This window comes from Hemiscyllium ocellatum, chromosome 37, assembly GCF_020745735.1.
Source record: "Hemiscyllium ocellatum isolate sHemOce1 chromosome 37, sHemOce1.pat.X.cur, whole genome shotgun sequence".
Lineage (NCBI taxonomy): Eukaryota > Metazoa > Chordata > Chondrichthyes > Orectolobiformes > Hemiscylliidae > Hemiscyllium > Hemiscyllium ocellatum.
Window position 1 is genome coordinate 25,872,469 of NC_083437.1, and position 19,425 is coordinate 25,891,893.

At 42.4% G+C, this 19,425-nt stretch overlaps 1 protein-coding gene across 4 annotated transcripts in view; it reads right to left on the minus strand.

The window, feature by feature from the left end:
• The window catches only part of si:ch211-112c15.8 (tumor necrosis factor receptor superfamily member 25), a 46,215-nt gene that overhangs the window by 11,827 nt on the left and 14,963 nt on the right, over positions 1-19,425 (minus strand). For 2 of the 4 annotated variants that reach the window (XM_060852197.1, XM_060852196.1), the window contains exons 2-4: positions 8,085-8,313; positions 563-691; positions 121-273 (exon numbers count right to left, since the gene is read on the minus strand). In XM_060852197.1, the coding sequence (XP_060708180.1) occupies positions 121-273; positions 563-691; positions 8,085-8,313 (511 nt within the window). The remainder of the gene's footprint in view (positions 1-120; positions 274-562; positions 692-8,084; positions 8,314-19,425) is intronic. The other 2 variants (XM_060852199.1, XM_060852198.1) reach the window with 2 other exon arrangements.

A 19,425-nucleotide genomic window follows, 5' to 3' on the forward strand; every position in this document is an offset into this window, starting at 1 on the left:
CCACTTCATAATAGCACCTTCTTGTTAGCTTTGAATGACCAAAATAAGATGTACCTTAAACTGACTTGTCCACATCCCTTCAAAAATTAGCCGCCTCTCATTAAATTGATCAGTACTCACAGTTTTTAGTGATGAGTCTGTTGCTGCATTTGGAACAATTCTGACAGTAGAAGCTCAGACAGTTGACATGGTGACATTGCTTGTATTGGTGGGGTTGGCAGCCACACACTGTGTTACTAACAGTGGTGCAGTTATGAAGAACGATTTGGAACTCTAGAGGGAAAGAAACACATCAGTCAACCATCGGATCCAATTCCAATACATGGAAAAGATCAGGAGAGGAGAGAGACACAGTAAGTGTGACAGGTGTGGAAAATCAGCAAAATATATAGACATAAACAAACGTATACAGAAACGTTTGAACTTCAATATTTGCAAAGTGTAACAGTAGGCTGACACTTGAGACATTCCCAGTACAAACATTGGGTGGGGAGCTTTCACCCTGTGAGCCGCTGGAAGTGGTTTGTTAAGGAACCAGTTGGAGAAGGTGGAACCCACTTACCTTTATCACACAGGGTACAGCTCTGACACTTGCTGTTGTAATTCTCAAAAGCGAGGTAAGTATCCTTTGGGCACCTCTGGCAAACTGGCATCTCACCATTGTTTTCACATGACCTGGTTACATAGAAACCTGAAAATATCAAACTCGACACGGTGAATGGCTGTCCTCAACATTGACCAATCATTAGCACTTCTCAGATGGCGCACTGGTCTAATTCCTGCACTATTCCGCATGCCCAGGTGGATATAAAATTATTCATCTGCGTATATAATGCATGTGGAAGGGACACATAGGTTAATAGGGATACAGGGAATGGCCCTATGATTGGTATTGAGGGGATCTAGATGGAATCAGTACTGAATATAAATGGGTACAGAGGATCTAAGTGTGGAGGCAGAGCGCACACCTAAACTGATAAATGAATATTTTGTGGCTTTCTTCACTAAAGATTACAATGCTGTGAATATCACAGTGAAGGAGAAGTTAGAACAAAAAGTATATAGAGTGAAAATAGGGAAAGAAGTGGTATTAAAAAACTTAGCAGCAAAGTATAAAAGTTACCCAATTCAGAGTGAAAGCAAAATGGAGATTGCAAAGGATCTGGTCACAGTGTTACAATCCTCTTTAGGAGAAAGTGAGGACTGCAGATGCTGGGGAGTCAGAGTCGAAAAGTATGGTGCTGGAAAAGCACAGCAAGTCAGGCAGCACCCAAGGAGCAGGAGACTCGCTGTTTCGGGCATAACCCTTTCATCAGATATTCCTGATGAAGGGCTTATGCCCGAAACTGACCCGCAACTGGGAAGCTAGGTACACTGTTAGAATGTGTCCCTGGGTGGAACATCAACTCTCTTTCTCCTCGGATGTGCTTTTGCAACACCACACTACAATCCTCCTTAGCTGAGTGGCAGGGGCATGTTGTGAAAGAATGGGAGGAATGACAATGTTTTCTGCCATTTCAAAAAATAGCGGAGGGATAAACCTAGTAACTACAGCCCAGTCTTCTTAGAGCAGTGTTTCCCTAACATTTCAGTAACATGGCACACTTCAACATGACAAACAATTCCACAGCACTCCACCTTTTAACCATCATCTCAGTTTTGCTGTTTGGTCATATACATTTAGAATGTTCACATTTTAGAATCAAAGAGCGATGACATGCTTTTAATTCAATGCTTAATTTTCACAAGTTTTAGAGTTGTAATTTTGGTTGGATAGAATGTTGTTTAAGATGAAACAATGTTTGTTTTACATTGATTTTAATTTCCTTTGTACAAAATTTAATGGCACCCTTGGACAAATCTTCCAGAACAACAGTGTGGTGTGGCATACTGATTTAAAACCATTGCCTTAGGGTCTGATGGCAAAATGTTTAGAGACATTATTCTGGGATAAAATTAATTGATTCTTGGAAAAATGAAATAAATAAACATAAACATAAAACACAAATAAACTGAAGACAGCTTGAAGTTGTTAAAGGCAATTCGTCCTTGACTAACTTGATTGAATCTGTGATGAAGCAGTAGCGGGGTTAATGATGATATTTCAGTTGATATTACTATCATGAACTTTCAAAAGGCATGAGTAATGCATCAAATAAAATACCTGTTAGTAAAGTTAAAGTGCAAGGGGGAAGTGGTGAAAATTTGGTTTTAGACTGTGAGAAAGTGCAGTGACATTACTCAGATGTTGGTGTTGGAACAACTCCTCTTTCTGATATGTAGCGATGCCTTTGATTTGGGTACATAATTTCAAAGTGTGATTCAAATGTAAATGTAATAAACAGTGAGGAGAATAGCGGCGAACTTCCGGAGGTCAGAAATCGGTGAAATGGGAAGATGCATGGCAAATAAATTTTAGCTCTCTAAAATGTTAAATGATTCATTTTGCAATGAATTGGAAGGTCAATATATACCAAATTTTAAATGAGGTGCAAGGGAAAAGAGATCTGGGGGTGTGCATACAAAAATCTTTGACGGTGCAGGACCTGCTGAGAGGTCTGTTTGAATCAAAGAAAGAATATGAGAAGAAACAGGCAATTAACATAATAGGGCAGCAAAAGTCATCTCTAAGTGTTTAACTAGTAAAAGAATGGTAAAAGATAGACTGAAGCCATTGCAGGGACAATAAAAGGGGGTTACACATGGTGCTGGGAGCATAACTGAGATATCCATGTGTGTCTTTGACAAGGAAGGTGCTGCCACCCAGATCATGGTAAAAGAGAAAATAGTTTAGGTATTTCAAGGGGTTAATATTGAGAACAAGAGGATATTAGATAACTATCTATACTTTAAGTTGATGAGCACTAGGTCTGAATGAGATGCCTTAAGATACAGAAGGGGTTGAGGGTGGAATTTATGGAGGAACTAGCCATAATTTCCCAATCTTTCTTAGACTCACGCTGTTGCCAGAGGACATTTAGAATTGTAATTGTTACATCCTTGATCAAGAAGGAAGGTATAAAGTTAAGCCCAACAACTATAAGCATGTCAGTTTAACTTTGTATAATTTAAGACAAAATAAATAGTCATGTGACCAAACAAATGCAGGTTCATTTAGGGAAGCCAGCAAAGACTGGTTCAGGGCAATACAAGTTGAATTAACTTACCTCCATTTTTTGATCAAGTAGTAGACAGGATTGTTGAGGGTAATGATTTACATAGACTTACAAAAAGGATTTTAAAACAAACGCTCAACAGATTTGGGAACAAAGTTAGTGTTCATGGAATAAAAGGGATAGTGGCAATATGAACATGAAACTGGCTGAATACCAGGAAACAAAGAGCCATGGTGATCAGTTGTTTATCAGAGAGGCAGACAGTTTATAGTGGAGTTCCATAGGGATGGCTTTAGGATCCCTGCTCTTTCAGACATATATCAAGAGCTGGAGTGATAGATGGAATTTAATTTGAATAAATGTGACTTATTGCATTTTGGTGAGACAAACCCAGGCAGGACCTGTACAGTGAATGATAGGGCCCCGGGTAGTGTTGTCAAACGGGTATCTAGGGGCATATAGTTCTCTGAAAGCTGTGTAACAGGTAGACAGGATGGTTAAGGCGGTGTTTAACATGCTTGTCTTTATTGCTCAAACTACTGAATATTGGAGTTGGGACATCATGTTGAGGTTGTACAAGACATTGGTGAGGCCACTTTGAGGGCACTCTGTACAGTTTCTGGTAGAGAAATGATAATATTAAATTGAAAATGGTTCAGAAAAGATTTACCAGGATGTTGCCAGGACTGGACTGTTTGAGTTATAAGGAGAGGCTGGATAGAATGGGACTTCTTTCACTGAGCATAGGAAGTTGAGGGGGGAACCTTATAGAAGTTTATGAAATCATGAGGGGCATAGAGAAGATGAATCGCAAAGATTGTTTCCCTTGGTGGAGGAGTTCAAGACCAGAGGATGTAATTTAAAGATGAAAGAAAGAAGATTTAAAAGAGACCTGAACAGTAATTGGTTTGTAATTGGAATGAACTGCCAGAGGAAGTGGTAGTTGCAGGTATAGTTACAACATTTAAAAGACACTTGGACAGTGATATGAATTGGAAAGATTTAGAGGCATATAGATGACATGCAAGTGACAAGAGTTCAGTTTAGGAAACTTGGTTAGCATGGATGAGTTGGACCAAAGGGTCTGTATCTATATTGTGCAGCTCTGTAACTCTATGGACTTTGGGGTATAGGGCAACATTTCAAAATTGTGCTATTACAAAACCTGGAAGCATTGTGAACCAAGAGTACAAGTTTCAAAAGGACATAGGTTGGTGGAATGGGCAGACAACTGGCAGATTAAATTTAATGTAGAGAATTGTGAAGAAATTCATTTTGGAAGGAAAAATGCAAAGAAACAGAATAAAACTAAAGGTACAAATCTAAAGGGGAGTGCAGGAATAGAGAGCTGGGTGTACACGTACCAAATAATTGAAAGTGACAGAACAGGTTGAGCACATGATTAATAAAACATAAAGCATCCTGGGCTTTATCAATAATGATACAAAGTAAAGATATTTTATGAAAGGTAAACTTGCCATAGTCTTGTGAAGTAGTCCAACAGGTTTATTTGGAAGCACTAGCTTTCAAAGCGCTGCTCCTTCATCAGGTGGTTGTGGAGAATAAGATTGTAGGACACAGAATTTATAGCAAAAGTTTACAGCGCGATGTAACTGAAATTGTTTGTTAAGTCTCTCATCTTTTAGAATGACCATTTTAGAATTTCATCTTTCAGAACTGAAACCAACATGGTCATTCTAAAAGATGACGGTCTCAACAAACAATCCAGGTTGTTTCTCAATATATAATTTTATTTACATCACACTGTAAACTTTTGCTATAAATTCTGTGTCTTACAATCTTATTCTCCACAACCACCTGATGAAGGAGCAGTGCTCTGAAAGCTAGTGCTTCCAAATAAACCTGTTGGACTATAACCTAGTGTTGTGTGACTTTTAACTTTGTACACCCCAGTCCAACACCGGCGTCTCCAAATCCTGCAAGGTACTCTCTCATTAGAGGAAGACAATTGGTAGTCACTTAACCTGGAGCTCACCATGCCTTGGGTGAGAGGAGAGTTAGCGAAGGAAGGTCCTCATAGCAACTTTAGCTGGTATGAGAATTGAACCCACAGTGTTGTTGTTACTTGACATCACAAACCAGTAATCCAGCCAACTGAGCTACCCAATTATCAGAGATTGTGCTAAAACACTATATAAACTCTCTTTTTCTTTTCCTATGCATTCATGGGATGAGGCCATTGCTGTCAAGACTAGCATTTATTATCCATCCCTACTTGCCCTTGAATACAGTGGCTTGCTAGGCATTTCAGGGGGTAGTTAAGAGTTGGCTACATGGTCTGGAGTCACATGTAGGCTAGACCAGGTAAGGATCGAGTCTATCCCGACATGAACCAGATGGGGTTTTACAATAATTGATAGTGGTTGTATGGTCACCATTAGGCTAGTTTATAATTCCAAACTTATTAAAAAAATTGCGGTCAAATTTCACCATTTGTAATGGTGGGATTCAAACCCACATTGGCAGAACATCAGCCTGGATCTCTGGATTACTGAATCCAGTGACAGTACCACATCCCATCACATGCCCCACTCTCTCAGCTGGCATACCTTCCCCAGTTCTGGGCACCATGCTTTAGGAATGATGTGAATCATTAGAGAGGGTGCAGAAAAAAATAATTGAAACAATCCTAGGGATGAGGAACATCAGTTACAAGGATAGAATGGAGAGGATTAGAGTATTCTTTTTTCAATCAGAGAAGGTTAAGAGGGGTACTGGTACAAATATCCAAAATGAACATGGCTCTGAGCAGAGGAGACTGGGAGAAATTATTTTTATTCATAGAAGGATTAAGAATGCGAGGACATAGATTTAAGGTAATTAGCAAAAGAAGCAATGGTGTCATGAGAAAACACTTTCACACAGCAAATAGGATCTGAATTCCTGAAAGTGCGATGGATGGAGATTCAATTGAGACCTTCAAAAGGAAATTGGATAACTATTTTAGGAGAAGAGAAGATGTGAAGTACTAAAGAAAAAGGGAAGGGGAGTAATTAGAATCATAAAATCTGTACAGTGTGGAAGCAGTCCATTCAGCCCATCAAATTCTTAGGTGAATTGTTCCTTCAGAGGGTCAACCCAAACACATTGGGTCAAATGGCCACTTTTTGTGTTGTAACCATTGAATGAATTGGTTATGAAAACTCTTATAAGCCTTATCTTGGAGTGTTAGTCAACTAGAAGAAAGTGAGGACTGCAGATGCTGGAGATCAGAGTCGAAGAGCGTGGTGCTGGAAAAGCATAGCCAGTCAGGCAGCATCTGAGGAGCAGGAGAATCAATGTTTTGAGCATAAGCTCTTCATCAGGAATGAGGAGGGGGCCCCAAGGGGGCTGAGAGATAAATGGGAATGGGATGGGGCTGGGGGGAATTAGCTGGGGGTGCAATAGGTAGATCAAGATGGGGGTGAAGGTGATAGGTTGGAGAGGAGGGTGGAGTGGATAGGTAGGAAGAAAGATGGACAGGTAGGAAGAAAGATGGACAGGTGGGAAGAAAGATGGACAAGTAGGACAGTTCAAGAGGGCAGTGCCAAGTTGGAGAGTTGAACCTGGGATGAGGTAGAGGGAGGGAAGATAAAGAAACTGGTGAAATCAATGTTGATGCCGTGTGGTTGGAGTGTCCAAAGGCAGAAGATGAGGTGTTCCTCCTCCAGGCATTGAATGACTAGAATTTGGCGGTGGAGGAGGCCTAGGACCTTCATATCCTTGGTGAAGTGGGAGCGGGAGTTAAAGTGTTTGGCCACAGGGCGGTGGGGTTGTTTGGTGTGTGTCCCCCAGAGATGTTCTTTGAAACGTTCCACCAGTTGGCGCCCTATCTCCCCAATGTAGAGGAGACAACATCGAGAGCAACAGACACAGCAGATGATGTGGAAGTACAGATAAATCTCTGTTGGATGTGGAAGGATCCTTTAGGGCCTAGGATGGAGTTAAGGGGGTAGATGTGGGTGCAGATTTTGCACCCCTTGCAGTCGTAGGAGAAGGTGCTTGGCTTGGGGGGCGTGGTGTTTGGTGGAGGGATGTGGATCTAATGAGGGAGTCACAGAGGGAATGGTCTCTCTAGAATGCAGATAGGGGTGGTGAGGGAAATATATCTCTGGTGGTGGGGTCTATTTGTAGGTGGCAGAAATGGTGGAGGATATTGCGATGTATCCTGAGGTTGGTGGGGTGGAAGGTGAGGATTAGAGGAGTTCTGTCCTTGTTCTGATCAGAGGAGTGGAGTTCAAGGGCAAAGGTGATGGAAGTGGAGGAGCTGTATTGGAGGACATCATCAACCACATGGGAGGGGAAATTGCAGTCTTTGAAGAAGGAGACCATCTGAGATGTTCTATAGTGGAACTGGTCCTCCTGAGAGCATATGTGGTGGAGGTGGAGGAATTAAGAATAAGGGATTTACGTGTTTACTGGAAGCGATGTGGGAGGAGGTGTAGTATAGGTAGCTGTGTCAGTCAGTGGGTTTGCAGTAGATGTCTGTGTTGAGTTGGTTGCCAGAAATGGAGATGACTAGGTCTAGAAAGGGGAAGGAGGTGTCCGAGATGGTCCAAGTGAACTTGAGGTCAGGGTTGAAGTGTTAGTGAAGTTGATGAACTGTTCAACCTCCTTGTGGGAGCACAAGGTGGTACCGATACAGTCATCGATGTGGCAGAGGAAAAGGTGGGGAATGGTGCCAGTGTAACTGCGAAAGATGGACTGTTCCACATACCCGATGAAGAGGCAGGCACAGCTGGGTACTATGCAGGTGCCCTTGGCTACCCAGGAGGGTTCAAAGGAGAAATTGTTGAGGGTGAAGAGCAGTTCAGCTAATTGCAGGAGGGTGTCAGTGGAAGTGTACTGGTTGAGTTGGTGTGAGAGGAAGAAACAGAGGGCTTGGAGGCCTTTGTCATGGCGGATGGATGTGTACAGGGATCTGGAGTGCTGTGAATGATTCTGGGCACCATATTTTGGAAGACCAACCTGCAGGGCACTTTTTGCAGCAGAATGATGTTTTTGTATCCAGATACAGGTGTTTTGGACAAGTTTCGGCACTTCGCTTCCTTCGTCTCTGCTCTCTGTTATTCCAAAGTTCCAGCTGCCTGCCTTCCCTAAAACTTTTCGTCATGTTCTCTCCTGTTTGCGATTGGTCCCAGGAGACATCTGCTGTCCAATGCTTGAAGCTTCCAGCGGCAGATACTGTGACACAGAGCTAGGAAGCGGAAAACTCAAGTTAGTCTGTAACAAAAGAACAGGGAATATTTCCAGCTCACAGACAGCAGCCTCTGTCGTCCCAGCTAATACGCACCAACATCCGCATATAATCTTTAGGTTCCTGACTGGGAACTAGGAGAAAATGAGGACTGCAGATACTGGAGATCAGAGTCGAGAGTGTGGTGCTGGAAAAGCATAGCAAGTCAGGCAGCATCTGAGGAGCAGGAGAATCGACATTTTGGTCATAAGCCCTGCATCAGGAATGTTGGGGGCCCCCAAGGGGTCTGAGAGACAAATAGGAGGGTGGGGGTGAGTGGAAGGTAGCTGGGAAGGCGATAGGTAGATGAAGTTGGGAGTGATGGTGATATGTTGGAGTGGACAGTGGAGCGGACAGGTGGGAAGGAAGATGGACAGGTAGAACAGTTCAAGAGGGTGGTGCCGAGTTGAAGGGTTGAATCTGGGATGCGGTGGGGGAAATGGGAGATGAGGAAATTGATGAAATCGAGTGGTTGGAATGTCTCAAGGCAGAAGATGAGGTGTTCTTCCTCCAGGCATTGGGTGGCTTGGAATTGATGATGAAGGAGGCTCAGAACATCCCAGATGGCCTCCTATTTCAAGGACCGCAATATCCCTTCCCACATGGTCACCGTCCACCACCTCCAAGCAGACTCCACTACCGGAGATACAAGAGGATGGTACCGAGTTGGATATGGGGAGGTGAGAATGAGGAAATTGGTGAAATCGATGTTGATTCCATGTGGTTGGCAGGTCGCAAGGTGGAAAATGAAGCATTCTTCCACCAGGCATCGGGTGGCTTGGATTTGGTGGTGGAGGAGGCCCAGGACTTGCATATTCTTGGTGGACTAGGAGGGGGAGTTGAAGTGGTTGGCCATAGGGTGTTGGGGATTGTTTGGTGCATGTGTACCAGAGATATTCTCTGAAATGTTCCGCAAGTTGGCATCCTGTCTCCCCAATATCGAGGAGACCACATTGAGAGCAACAGAAACAGTGGAGGAGGTGTTTGGATGTGCAGGAAAATCTCTGCTAGATGTGGAAGGATCCTGTGGGGCCTTGGATGGAGGTGAGGGAGAGGTGTGGGCACAGACTTTACACCTCTTGCGATGGCAAGGGAAGGTACCGGGATGGAGGGTGGATTAGTGGGGGGGAATGGACCTAATGAGGGAGTTACAGCAGGAATGGTCTCTGTGGAATGCTGATAGGAAGGGAAATGTAACTCTGGTGGTGGAGTCTGCTTGGAGGTGGTGGAGGGTGATGTGGTATATCTGGAGATTTGTGAGGTAAAGGTGAGGAACAGGGGGGTTTTATCCTTTTTGCAGTTGGTGGGGTGGGGTTCTAGGGCAGAGGTGCAGGAAGTGGAAGAGATGTGCTGGAGAGCATTGTTGACCACGTGGGAAGGGATATTGCAGTCCTTGAAATAGGAAGCCATCTGGGATGTTCTGAAGTGGAATTGCTCCTCCAGGAAGCAGAGGCAGAGGAATTAGGAGTAAGGGATAGTGGGGTCCAAGGCCCCAAAGGATCCTTCCACATCTGGCAGAGATTTTCCTGCACATCCAAACCTCATCTACTGTGTCCATTGCTCTCAATGTGGTCTCCTCCACATTGGGGAGACAGGATGCCAACTTGCGGAATGTTTCAGAGAACATCTCTGGGACACACGCACCAAACAACACCACCACCCTGTGGCCTACCACTTCAACTCCCCCTCCCACTCCGCCAAGGATATGCAAGTCCTGGGCCTCCTTCATCATCAAATCCAAGCCACCCTATGCCTGGAGGAAGAGCGCCTCATCTCCTGCCTTGAGACCTTCCAACCACTCGATTTCACCAGTTTCCTCATCTCCCATTCCCCCCACCTCATCCTAAATCCAACCCTTCAACTCGGCACCACCCTCTTGAACTGTCCTCTCTGTCCATCTTCCTTCCCACCTACCTACTCCATCTCCACTCTGATCTATCACCATCAGTGCCAACTGCATCTACCCATTGCCTTCCAAGCTATCTTCCACCCACCCCTACGCCCATTGTCCTATTCATCATTTAGCCCCCTTCCCCGCTCCCCCCACACTCCTAATGAAGGGCTTATGCCCGAAATGTCGATTCTGCTGCTCCTCAGATGCTGTCTGACCTGCTGTCCTGTTCAGCCATGTTGTAAAACACCTCTGGGGCAGGCAGGATTTGAACCTGGACCTCGGGCCCAGAGGTAAAGCCACTATCACTGCACCATCAATACTGTAAGCCTGGGCTAACACACTGCAACATCTTGTACACTATGGCTAATTTACAGCAACACCCCACACTTTCCGGCTGATATTCAGCAACTGCACTATCTCTTGTAGCTGATATACATCAAGATATGGACCTCTTGACAAACATACTACAGTATCTGTCTCCCTCGCAACTTAATGTTTGTTATTGAGAAAATATTAGGTACATTATGAAGAAGGTGACAGCAGAACATTTAGAAATGCATGAAATGATCAAGCAGAGTCAGTATGGTTTTATGAAGGGAAATCATGTCTGACAAGTTTATGAGAATTCTGAGGATGTAACAAGCAGGATAGCTAAAGGGAAAACAGTGGACATAATATATCTAGAATTTTCAGAAGGCTCTTGATAAGGTATCGCACACTGGGTTCTTGGAGTCCATGGTGTTGGATATTAGTTAACTAATAGAAGACAGAGTTGGGCTAAAGGGAGCATTTTAAGGATGGCAACCTGTAACTAGTGGTGTGCCACAGGGATCAGCGCTGGAGTCACAGGAATTGACAACATATATTAATGACTTGTTGGGGTTGACACAAAAATTGGTGAGAAGGCAAATGGTAAGGAAAATACAAAGAGTCTGCAAAGGAATATAGATAGGTTTAGTGAGTGGGCGAAAAGAATACAATGTGGGGAAATATGAGGTTATACAATTTGGCAGGAAGAATAAAGCGGTTGAGTATTTTTTAACTGAAGAAAGACTGCAGAAAACTACAGAATCGAGGGATCTCTGTGTCTTCATCCCTGAATCACAAAAAACTGGAATCCAAGTTCAGTGGCGAAATAACTGCACAGAGTCCAGTATCATGTCACTGTCACCCTTTACCAAATGCACAGTATGTGGGCTCTGACCAGCCAGCTCCAACCCAGTCCACAGACCCTCCTGTTTACATCTGTCAGCCAGGGCTCCCTGATTGGCCCAGGTTAACAGCCCCAAGCAAGGATCTCATAGTCAATGAGATCCACCTGGCCACGGTACCGATCGCTATGAGTGGATAATAGGGAAGGCAAATAAAATACATAGAATCATGGAATCCCTATAGTGTGGAAGCAGGCTATGCAGCCCATCGAGTACACATCGATCTTCTGAAGAGCATCCTACCAGACCTACACCCCTACCCTATCCCTGTAACCCCTTGAATTTCCCATGGCTCATCCACCTAGCCTGCACGTCCTTGGACACATTGGTAAGTTTAGTATGGCCAATCCACCTAACCTTCAAGTCTTTGGATTTTTTGAATGTTGATCCTTATTTCAAAGGGGATGGGGTATAAAAATAGGGAGGTTATGTTTAAATAGTACAGCACTAGCCAGACCATAGCTGGAATACTGTGAACTGTTTTGGGCCCCTTATTGAAGGAATGATACAGTCCAGAGAAGATTCACTAGGTTGATACCACATATGGGCAAAAGTGAGGACTGCAGATGCCGGAGATCAGAGTCAAGATTAGAGCATTCGCTCATTCCTGATGAAGGGCTTTTGCCCAAAATGTCGATTTTCCTGCTCCTTGGATGCTGCCTGACCTGCTGTGCTTTTCCAGCACCACTCTAATCTTGATACCACACATGGAGGAGTGTATTAGGAGGAGAGATTGAGTGGATTGGGCTAGCACTCAATGGAATACAGAAGACTGAGATGTGACCTTATTGAAACATACAAGATTTTTAGAGGCCTGGCACAGTGTAGGTGTAGAAATTTTGTTTACCCTTGTAGATCACAGGGCAAAATCTCAGAATAAGGGATCATGCATTTAAGACAGAGATAAGGAGGAATATTGACTCTAAGAAGGTTATAAATCTGTGGAATTCTTTAGCGTTGAGGGCTGTTGAGGCTGAGTGATTAATTATATTCAAGGCTACTATAGACAGATTTTTAATCAGTAAGGAACTCAAGGGTCATTGCCACAAAATCAAAATCAGAAATTGCTGGAAAAATTCAGTAGGTCTGGCAGCATCTATGGAGAGAAATCAGACCTAACATTTCAGGTCCAGTGGCCCTTCTTCAGCACCGATGGTATTTGGGAAAAAGTTGTTTTTTATGCAGAAGATGGGGTGCAGGGAGAGGGGAGAGTAAACACTGGATGGAAATAGAGCCTAACAAGTGAGAAAAACAGTTGGACAAAGAAGTGGTTAAAGTTCAGTCTGGGGGAATGTGTATCTGCTCATGGAGACTATTAGTAGCTGACAATGGGTTTCGTCGGGTAGCAGCCCATGTGATGCCAAGGCCAGGTGTGTGGGATGTGAGGTAAGGACACAGCCTCAAGTCTTAAAATTATTGAACTCAGGTGTTTTGGGGAAAAGGCAAAAAAATGGAGTTGAGGATCATCACATCTGTCACAATCAACAAATCCAATGGGCCAAATGGCCTCCTTCTGCTCCAATGTCCTGTTGTATTATACAGCAACACTTGTACTACCTATGCCAGCTAATATACAGCAACATCTGGCCCCCTTAGCGAATGTACATAATCCCCTATATTCCTGGCTAATATGCAGTAACAGCTGTACCTCCTAGCTAATGCATAGTAACACCTGCATCATTGGCTATTTTCCAGCGATGTATGTAACCTTGGCTTATTAATGTAACACCTGAACCCTCCAGATATGCCATAATACATCCACATCACAATATAGGCAACGCCTATACGGATTAATATTCCACAACCCTTATAGCTGCAGGCTATTATATAAATTGTAAACTTAGATAATAAGAGGGTAATTTTAGAAATAAGCAGAGGAGTATTTTCCAGTGCTGGCTTCTCAGAAATGCAATTGGAATGTCCATCTGAAATACCCTATCCTTTTGAGCACATGATACCGAATGTGCCCTACTTATGCTTTTGCTGGAACCCATTTATTCTAGTTCCACTTGTAATCACATTGATCCTTCCAGTCAGTTCCAACACATTTAACCTGTTGGGTTTTCTCCTTCATTCATGGTTTCCTTCATCCCCATTCACAGACTGGCACAGAGGCAGTTACAATGCAGTGATACTGTGGTTTGGTGACCAGGGCATTGCATATATTTTTTAAAAAAGCAAAATAACACACACCTATTCTACATTATTGAGCAGTTCTAACACGGTCACACTGGACTATCACTGTAGTGAAATTGTAGTGAAGTGAAACTGTCATTGTATTCTAACAGATGAAAGGCTTAACAATCAATTTTTCAATGTATAATTTCAGTTACATCACACTGCAAATTTTTTGCATAAATTCTGTGTTACGATCGAGCCCTCCACAATCACCAGATTAATCACCAATTAAACCTGTTGGGCTATAATCTGGTGTTGTGTGATTTTTAACTTGGTACACCCCAGTCCAACACCGGCATCTCCAAATCATGACACTGGACCATAAATGTTCACTCTGTTTCTCTCCCCACAGATGCTAGCAGACCATTTTACGCTTCTACATTGTTCTGTGTTCGTTGCATGTACTTTGTTAGCTGCAGAACGTGACATTTATTAAAGGGGAAGTAGTTTGAAGGAATATGTTTGATTTTACTGGAAGGAACTCAGTCAGATTCAGCCCAATAGACTCTTCCTCCGTCATTCACGTCAGCAGTTATGTAATGTAGAACAGGTTGCCTCAAATCCGTTTCGCTGGGGCTTTGAAAGTATTTTGGGAAACGGGTTTCTGTAATTGTTCTATGCCACTGAGGGAATAGTTTAACTGATTACTTTATGACAATTTCTGAGAAGTGCTGACTGGAAGGTGATGGGCGGAGTGAGAATATGTGTCACACTTCCGCTCGATTCGCCTCCACTACCTCATCTCTGAGGTACCACACTGGAGCCCTGACAGTGGGGGGAAGGAAACAATACTGGAGATCTATAGTATGTGGGCACAGCCTACATCTGTCTCTCGCTGGAAATCCCCCACCATTTCCACAGCCTGTGTACTACGTAACAGCTCATTGCACGCTCAAACAGTCACCCAAGTTCCAGGACTGGTCAGCTGATCTAAAAAAAACACCAGCAATGGAAAATGTAAATAGATTTGTGACACTGGGACAGAAGCAGAATCATTATCGGGTTGTGGCACAAACCCTAGTAACAGCAACATTCTGTCATATTAACTCAGCACAGCACAGGCCCATTGGTAACAGGGTATCTACGTTCAAGTCCCACACATTCCCGTTCGGAAGGGGGTAAAAATGAGGCAGTGCTGCACTGGTTGTGGGATCGTTTCGAAGGAGTGCTGCATTGAGGTGTTAAACTCATGCCATATCTAATCTCTCAGATTGATGCACAATAAGAATTCTCCACAAATAACTCAGAATATTGTTAAAAATCACACAACACCAGGTTATAGTCCAAGGTGTTGAGTGATTTTAAACTTTGTACACCCCAATCCAACACCGGCATCTCCAAATCACAGCTTAGAATATCTGCTTGTTGTCATATTCTTGTGCGTGGGAGATCACTGTGTGCAAAATGGCTGCTGTCTTCTTCATATAGTGACTACACCTCAAACTTGGTAATTTTAATTGGTAATAAAATGCTTTAGGCTGTCTTGTGGTTGTAAAAAAGTGTTATTTTAAATGAAAGCTTTTCTATGTAACTACTAGTTTTCTTCATATTAGATCATATTCTTGGCTTATGCTCAAAGCTCAGTGCTGTTCTCTGTGTCCAATTTAGATGTAGGTTCCTTGTATATTCAGATACCATTCGGTGCATTGATTGCAGTGATAATTCTTTATAATTTTGTCAGTGCTGCTACCAATCTCAATCATATTCTGTTAATCTTGACAAATCTTTTGTTTCTTCCACATAATTGACAAACTGTCAGCCACTATGGCCAAGGAATTAGTCAACTGACTAAGCTCAACAACTGACGGATCATCTGTGATGACTACCAATCAGTCAAGCTCCTCAGCAAACAAGTATGCAGACCTAGCAGGATTAGATCATGTCTTTAGCTCTCCGTCAACCACGAGTAACGTATCTGGCACAAGCAGGTAAAAGGCAATGCCTACCTTGCACTTTACAACAGAGACTTCCTAAGCTCAAAACAAATGCTTCATGCAGCACAGTTATTGTTTGGAAATGTGGCTGAAGTCTTCAAATGAAAGTCTGATCCTGTGAATCATCCTGCAAGTCAGAAAATTCAGCCAAGATTCACTGGATAAGATTTTACTCTTTTCTCTCCAGAACTATACTGTCCTTTTTTAAGTGGGTTTGAAGATTAAAAGGATATATCAATATCTAATATATTTATTAATTATGATTATTAAAAGTATTTCAGGAGAGCCAAAACTGTAATATTCCATATTTTGTTGTAGCTGTACAAAAGTTTGCAATATATTGTCTTTTTATTTTAAAATGCTGTTGTGCCGTAGTGTAGACATGTAGTTAGAATCCTCCTTGTTCTTTGAAAGAAGTTCCATCTTTGCAATAAAAAAAGTAGGCTGATACTATCACCTGAATGGGATAGGTTAGGTTGTCAAGGGATGTATGCATACAATCTATTCAAGACTGTTGTTCTTTGACCACATGGAACTGTATTTTTTGACACAAGTGGACTGATAGCTAGCATTTCACATTGGGCAGCACAGTGGCTCAGTGGTTAGCACTGTTGCCTCACAGCGCCAGGGGCCCAGGTTTGAGTCCACTCTTGGGCGACTGTCTGTGTGGAGTTTGCTCATTCTGTGTGGGTTTGCTCCAGGTGCTTCAGTTTCCTCCCACAACCCAAAGATGTGCAAGTTAGGTGGATTGGCCATGCTAAACTACCCATAGTGTTTAGGGATATGTAGGTTAGGTGTGTTAGCTATAGGAAATGCAGGGTTACAAAAATGGGGCGGGTCTGGGTGGGCTGCTGTTCAGAGAGTCGGTGTGGACTTGTTCAGCTGAATGGCCTGTTTCTACACTGTAGGGATTCTATGGATTAACTGAAACTACAAGTCATAACTTCTTAAAAACCAAAGTCCCCTTTTGTAGTCCTTGTTGTCAGGTTTGTCCACACAACTTGTGCAACATGAAACAAGGCATGCAGGGTACAAGATTATGGCACAGTCATGCACACATGAAGGTTGGGGTATTAGAGAACTGGCAAGGTGGGGCAGACTATCAAGCTGAGAGAGCAATTGTTTCAGTTGCAAGGAGGTGGGGTATGCAAAGTTCAAACATTGAGGGGTTGCGTGTTTAATTTCCCACTTGCATTAAGCTAGCCATTAGTTGAACTCACAGTTTGTTTGAAACAGATTATATTCTTCAACTAATTCACCTTCACAGCAAAATCATACAACAGGCAAATCAGGAAGACGAGTAGGCCATCTAGCCTCTTGGGCCTGTTCCATAGAGTCATAGAGAGGTACAGCACAGAAACAGACCCTTCGGTCCAACCCGTCCATGCTGACCAGATATCACAACCCAACCTAGTCCGACCTGCCAGCACCCGGCCCACATCCCTCCAAACCCTTCCTATTCATATACCCATCCAAATGCCTCTTAAATGTTCATTTGTAAGATCATGGCTGATCTAATGTAACCTCAAATCCATATTCCTACCTAATCCTGATAACCTTTCAATCTCTTCCTAAGTAAGAATCTACTATCTCTGCCTTAAAAGTATTCAAGGTGCAAAAATTCCATGCAAGGACTGCCACAAACACTACGTAGGACAAACAGAAAGAAAGTTAGCCACCAGGATACACGATAACCAGCTGGCTGCAAAAAGACATGACCCTCTCTCCCTTGTAGCCTTACACATGGATGAAACAACCCACCATTTTGACTGGGACAACACATCTACCCTGGGACAGGCTAAGCAAAGACATGCCAGAGAATTCCTAGAGGCCTGGCACTCCAACCACAACGCCATAAACAAACACAGAGATCTAGATGCCATCTATCAATCCCTCAGAAAATGAACAGGAAATGACATCACCACAAACCCCAGGAACCCCATCCAGGAGAAAGATATAAATAGGAAGCAGGAGACAACAGCTTCGCTTCACTTGGAGGTCGTCACTGATGATGTTACCTAGCCAGGTAATGAAACATCTGGATATCAAACCTACAGCTCAGCGAGCAAACCTACATCCTAAGTAATCAAGGTGCTTCCACCACCTTTTCCAGAAGAGAGTTCCAAAAACTCACAAACCTCAGAGAAAAAGCTTTGCCTTTTCTCTAATTAAATGGCTGACCTCTGATTTTTAAACAGTGACCCCTGGTGTCATCAGCAAATTTGTAACCTTATCTTTTGTCCCTTTATCCATGTCATAGAGTCATAGAGATTTACAGCAAACAATTGAGCTCCCAGCATGTAACACCACTCAGTACATCTTGCCAACCTGAAAAGGACCACCTTATACTTACCCTCTGCTTCCTGTTGTACACAATTGACTATCCATGCCAGTACGCTACCTGCTTCACCATAGCTTCTGTTTTTAGCAGTAACCTTTAACGTGGCACCTTATCCATGACCATTAGGAAATCTAAATACATCCATCAATTTCCCTTTATCCATAAACAGTGTTACCTCCTCAAAGAATTCGAAGACTGGTCAAATATAATTTCCCTTTCACAAAACCATGTTGACACCGCCTGAATACCTTTAAATTATCTAAGTGCCCTTTCTAACTTCCTTAATAATAACTTCCAACATTTTCCTTGTGTCAGAGATCAAGCTAACTGATCTGTTGGTTTCTACTTCCAGTCTCCCTCCCTTTTTTTCTATACTCCAAACTAATGGGATCATCTCAAGATCAAAGGGGTTTTAAAAAGTTAAAATCAAAGCATCAACTATCTCACTAGCTACTTCTTTTAATTCATTTTACTCTAAGATGAATTCCTGAAGACTTGTGCACTTGTCAGCCTACAGCTCCAACAATTTATTCCGTATCACTTCTCTGATGTTTATGATTTTCCTGAGTTCCACCCTCTCTTCTACTTCCTGATTTACTGGGATATGACATGTCTCCTTTATAGTCAAGATAAATGTGAAAGATCTGCTCAATTCCTTTGCCATTTTCTCATTTTCCATTACTAATTCTCAAGTTGCACTTTCAACAAGACCACCATTCACCATGTTCACTTTTAAAATTTTTATCAGATTTGTAAATTTTACAAATTTTTATAAAATTTGTATTCTTATATAACCCTTTCTTCTGTAATGAGATAATTGCATTATTGTGCAACCCCGAGCTATATAAAAAGTGTGTAATAAAATAACACTTAAAGTGTTGCTGATGTAATTGAGTTACAGCCAACACGCATTTTGCAAATTCGTGTTTTAGAAACAGCGTTCCATATTCATCAATCAAGTTATAGCCAATTCACATTAATGATAGACAGATAATAGCAAAACTGGCTGTATTTCTGTTTAGCTTTCTCTCGTGCTGTAACTTTTTTCTCTTTGTTAATATCTTGGTAATTCTTTGCTGCTTTTATATTCTGTCTCACCTTCTGACCTATCATCTATCTTTGTACAATTACATGCTTTTCTCTTTTAGTTTGATACAATCATTAACATTTCTAGTTAACCACGGATGGTGGTTTGATCCCTTTGAATTCTTCTTATTTGTGAAAATGTATCTATTCTGTGTATTCCAAAATATCCCCTTAAATATCTGCCACTCTATCTCCATTGACCTATTCTTTAACCGAATTTGACAATTCACTTCAGATAGCTCTGCTTTTATATCCTCATAACTGCTCTTATCTAAATTTTAAACAAATTTTTAGCTTCAGTCTGAATATAAATTAATTTATATTACAGTTGCTGCTAGCTAGGGTTAAGGTAATGATAAAGGTGCCATTGTCTTACCAGACAATAAAGCTGCTCTCTCAGAAAGAGACAACTTATTGGGGTTTATCCTA